The 4,933-nt window shown below is 37.7% G+C and overlaps 1 protein-coding gene across 1 annotated transcript; it reads right to left on the bottom strand.

Annotated features, from left to right (window-relative positions):
* Positions 1 to 249: 249 nt before the first annotated feature.
* Positions 250 to 2,330, bottom strand: LOC126459082 (lymphokine-activated killer T-cell-originated protein kinase). The gene is made up of 5 exons (XM_050095835.1): positions 2,055 to 2,330; positions 1,374 to 1,754; positions 926 to 1,228; positions 453 to 581; positions 250 to 380 (listed from the first exon to the last, which is right to left on the bottom strand). The coding sequence occupies exons 1-5, from the start codon at positions 2,134 to 2,136 to the stop codon at positions 376 to 378; spliced, it is 900 nt and encodes a 299-aa protein (XP_049951792.1). The 5' UTR covers positions 2,137 to 2,330; the 3' UTR covers positions 250 to 375.
* Between the last annotated feature and the right edge of the window lie 2,603 nt (positions 2,331 to 4,933).

Here is a 4,933-nt window from a genome sequence, read left to right as displayed (position 1 = left end):
TGGTCATGGTAACAACCTGAGCCTAATGTTTGATACTGCCATACTGAGAAATAGATGGGGAAGGAGAGGAGGGGGGTTTCCTACGTGCAACAAGACATTTAGCTAGGTGACTGGCTAGTTCATTTGCACACCTCACTGAAAAAGCTTCCAGGCAGTAGGGCTACAATGATTTGGCATTATAAGATACAAAAAATTTTCTTTGCATTATGCAAATAAAAATTTCATTCAGAGTGTAATAATGAATCAACATTTAAAATATGTATATATATTTTACTGTAAACAAACAAGTTCACAGCAAGTTGTCCAAACAACAGCACGTTGCCAAAGAATTCAAAGATAATTCCTCTCATTGAATTGACTTTGAAGACTGCTTCCTCAACCTGCAACAAATACACATTCATTTTGACTTTGTATATCAGCACTTATTACTAATTTTTAATAAATATACTTACATTTCTCCAGATACACTATTACTTCACCTGCCGTGGGTCTAAGATTTAAATCGTGTTCTGTACACCAGTTGAATAAATGGATGATAGGCTCATATTCTTGGCTTAAGCAAGGCAAATCAGGTCTTGTTCCTGGAGGAGGAGGGGGAAAAGATTATTCTCATTTTATATGAGCCACAGCAATACATTTTGCATAGTCTGCGATCTCTCTAATACCTATCCAGTACTATCACAATACAGGAGATGAGAGAAGAAAATGAAGTGAACGACAGAAAGAAGAGTGAAAGCTTACCTTACAAGTCTAAAATAATAAACCAGAGGGCTGAACAAGTCTAGGAAAGCCAAGGAAGAGATGGGCACTGTAACAGGCAGGGGTCTAATGCCTAAAGTGCAGAAGAAGAGTAGCAATACTTATTTTGTAATTAGGTCTATATTAATGACATCCAAAGCGTTGGAGTGATTTGTTCAATAGCTACCTAGTTTTTCATCAGTGCTGTCATCTAAAGAACTCCCTGATGACCCACAGCCATCTGATTCTTTCTCAGATGATGATGATGATTCTGCATCCATGTGGGGCGGATGAAGTGTCATCATCTCATAAAGAACAAGACCAAATGAAAATATGTCAGCCTTACTGGTCGTTGGGCCAGAACCCATTGGCAGTACCTCTGGAGCTGACCACAGAAGTGTGCCAATGTAATTGTCTTCAGGGTTTATTCCATTCTCATCAAGACGTTGTGCCACCCCAAAGTCACATAATTTTGCAACTTCAAAATTACCTGTGAACACCCACAATGACACTATTTAGATTTCTGAGTTACACACAAAGGGATTAATCACAGATAATGAACGCACACAACTACACTGTTTACATTTGTGTGTTACACACAAAAGAGTAAATCACAGACAATGAACACATATTACCTTTGATAAGTATGTTGTATGACTTGATGTCTCCATGTAAGATCATGCACTCCGAATGCAAGTAATGCAATGCATTTGCTATATCAAGACCAACTTTTTTAATAATAAAATGTGGCAAAGGAGCTTCACACCGTTCTAAGAAATCTCCCAATGAAATTTCACATTTCTCCATTGCTAGGCATTTGCTGCCGTTCGAATTCAGCTCAAAAGCACGGAATTCTACTATATTCGGGTGCTGTAATTTCTTTAACAGGTCTGCTTCAATGTCCAAACGTTTTTCGTAACTCCTGTCCATGCTGCTCCTCAGCAGTTTCTTCACTGCCCAAGGGGATCTCTCGTTCCCATTGCACGGCGACCTCTGCATACTATACACAGACACACCTAAAAACGACGTGAAACGTATTTTATATTTTTCTCTCTCATGACAAAAATTTGGAGGGTAAAAACGGTTTACATGTTACACAAGGCCACGAATACAGCTTTTATTAACATAATGAAAGAGTAGAAATTCAAAAATACACTCATCCGCCGGGCGTTTTACTGACAAGCAGAGAATAAAATTACATTCAATAATTCAAATGCCACATTAGCAATAAACTACTTACTGTACAACTTTGAGGCTTCACACAACATATAACTGTTCGAAAACAAGAACACGAAATCTAGCAACACGAGCCTTACCTGTTCCAAAACCAATTTTCCTCATTTGCGGTGTAGGTGGGATCAGACGGTTCCTACCACGCGTTTGTATTGGCGTATCCATGGCAGGACGCAAAACACAACAGACAAATCTAGGCTGTCAACCTCACTCGCACGGCAAAACCCACTCAAAACACTATTCTTTCGGTAAAACAACAGCGAATGCCAAAACAAACTCAATTCAAACATTCGAACTGCTGGCGGCACATCAAAGATTACCACACAACATACATCAGTGATACAGTATTACATTTTTTTCTGATCGACGTCCAGTCAGTAAAATGTTTCGAAAACAGATATATTTGCTTTATAACAAAAATATAACTTATTTTTATTCACACCTTAATAAGAAAATCTCAGTACAAGCGACAGTGAATACAGCGTCATATGAACGTAGTATTTTAACATCGTTTCACACTTGACGGAACGGAACAGACAACAGAGCGAAACTTCAAAACAGTAATACATTTCAAATAGCGGCATTCAAACAGGCCGTCAACAGAACGATAGTGGTCGTGAGGAGTGAGGGGGGGGGGGGGGGGACGACGACAAAGTGTAGGTTGCTCGGGAAGTTGTTTGTAGGGCCATTGTCGTCGACTGCAAACATCGGGAGTTAACCTAATTTCGCTTCACACCCTCGTACTACTAGTAGCTTACTTTGCGCGTTCGCGATTTCTTCGATTATATTTTATTATTTTGCTTTGTTTTAGTGACAATAAAGTTGTTCCATGACGACTTATATATTTTTACATTGAATACCCTTCCGCAAAACAGGCTACATGTCTGAAAGTAAAAAAAAAAAAAAGATGTAAGTTTTAGAATATATGGGTATAGAAACAACCTACATGTTTATATATAAGAATATAAACTTAGGAAGTAATTTTCATTCAGTAACCTATATTAACTCTAAATTGCATGTAGGCGTGGATCAGATGTGGATGAAATTCAGAGACATACTATTGATGACAATGGAGAGTTTCAGACCAAGTAAATTATTAAGAGACACCATAGATCCGCCATGGTGCACAAAGCAAGTTAGGATAGTGTGACAGAAACAACAAAGAAGCATGCCAGATTAGAAAGAATGAAAAATCCGCAAAACTGGGGATGTTTTACAAAGGCGCGAATTTTAGCACAAACTTCAGTGCGAGATAGAAAATCCGTCTCGAAATCTGTAGAAAATCCAAAGAGATTCCGTATACAAGTAAAGTGTACAGGTCGCAGACCACAATCAACAACTTGACTGCATGATAGCAATGTTAACGTTTGCGACGATAGTGCGACAAAAGTGGAGTTACTAAATACTGTTTTCCGAAATTCCTCCACCATAGGAGATGCAGTAAATATTCCAGGATTCGAATCAATTTGAGTAATTTAGAAGTAGATACCCTCAGTTTAGCGAAAGAGCTTATGTCATTCAGAAAAGGCAAGTCTTCCAGTCTGCACTCTATACCAATTAGTTTTTTTAAGAGTCTGTTGATGAAATAATTCGATTTTCAGCGATCGTATACAACTGCTCACTCGACCAAAGACACATGCCTAAACACTAGAAAGGTGTACACGTCACACAAATACACAAGAAAGGAACAGATGTACTTGCTGAATTATAGATCCATATCGCTGACATCAATTTGCAGTCTGCTTTTGGAACATGCAGGTTGTCCAAAAAAAGATTATATCCTTTCCAAAAAATATTTTGGGACCCCTGATGTGATATTAGAATCCCTTATATACCAAAAGTAAAGTCATTTATCAAAGCTTTTTACTTAGTTTACAAATATTCAATATATGCTCTCTTCCTGACATGGCAGACGTCTGTTCAATAGTCAATTTCCTCTCATAGTTGAATCAACATGTCTCCTGTAACAGCAGCAAAGTCTTCTGTGATCCACTCTAGCAGCTATGTAGGATCTCAAGGCAAAGATGGAAAATAGATACGGTCTTTGACAAAAACCTAAAAAGAAGTCACAGGGTATCATGTCTGGTGATTTTGGGGGTCATCTCAAGAATATTTCATCATCAGGACCATTATGAGCTATTCAACACTGTGCAAGATATTCATTTAGGTACCCCCTACTTCATCATGGAAGTGGACTGAAGTCCTATACTATTGGAAAACGAAATTTTGGGAATCCTCTTTATGTTATAGTATAAATCACACCTGAATTGTGGCAAGATAAGAGTGTCCTGTTACAGTGTACCGATATGTTAAACATACGGAATGCATGTTGTAGTATACTCTGTTTGCCCAACTTAGATTAGAGTAACAAAATCCTAGTAAATCTGATTTCTAACTCAAATGAACTTATTCTCTGAAAAGGACACCTATCAGAAGTGTAGGTTCTAATGCAGCTAAATGAAGGATTTATTAAGGGCTGTGCAAGCTAGCTAACACAAGATGGGATACTAATGCATGACACACTATGAAACTTTTCCTTCAAAGAAAATGGTAGGCTTTAAATCTCTCCACGAAACTTCTTAAATATTTCGTAGATCAGGACTAAGAAAGTAGATAGTAGAACACCATGAATAATCATTACGAAGTTTTAATAACAAAAGAGAGCTACACAAGTGTATCATCTCCCTTAACCTGTTTAACATACATCAAAGGCAAAGAAAGAAATATGCTTAATTATCCCATGATAACCAGCAAGCGGAATTGTTAGTAACAAGAAGCCCTAAAACATAATTGAATTATAGCTGCTCTGTATTCACGTGGTCCAATAAGAGATACACTTATAGCACAAAGTGTTCACCCTTGAATGTGACACTTCACTGTTACTGTTATTTCTTTGAATAAAAATGGTCCACAAAGCGTTATTCTGCAAATGACAGTGAAGAAGTACAACTCTGAAGAATCT

The sequence above is a fragment of the Schistocerca serialis genome, chromosome 1, assembly GCF_023864345.2.
Source record: "Schistocerca serialis cubense isolate TAMUIC-IGC-003099 chromosome 1, iqSchSeri2.2, whole genome shotgun sequence".
Classification (NCBI taxonomy): Eukaryota; Metazoa; Arthropoda; class Insecta; order Orthoptera; family Acrididae; genus Schistocerca; species Schistocerca serialis.
The sequence above is the reverse complement of the archived record's forward strand: the minus strand, read 5'-3'. Positions and strand labels throughout refer to the sequence as shown.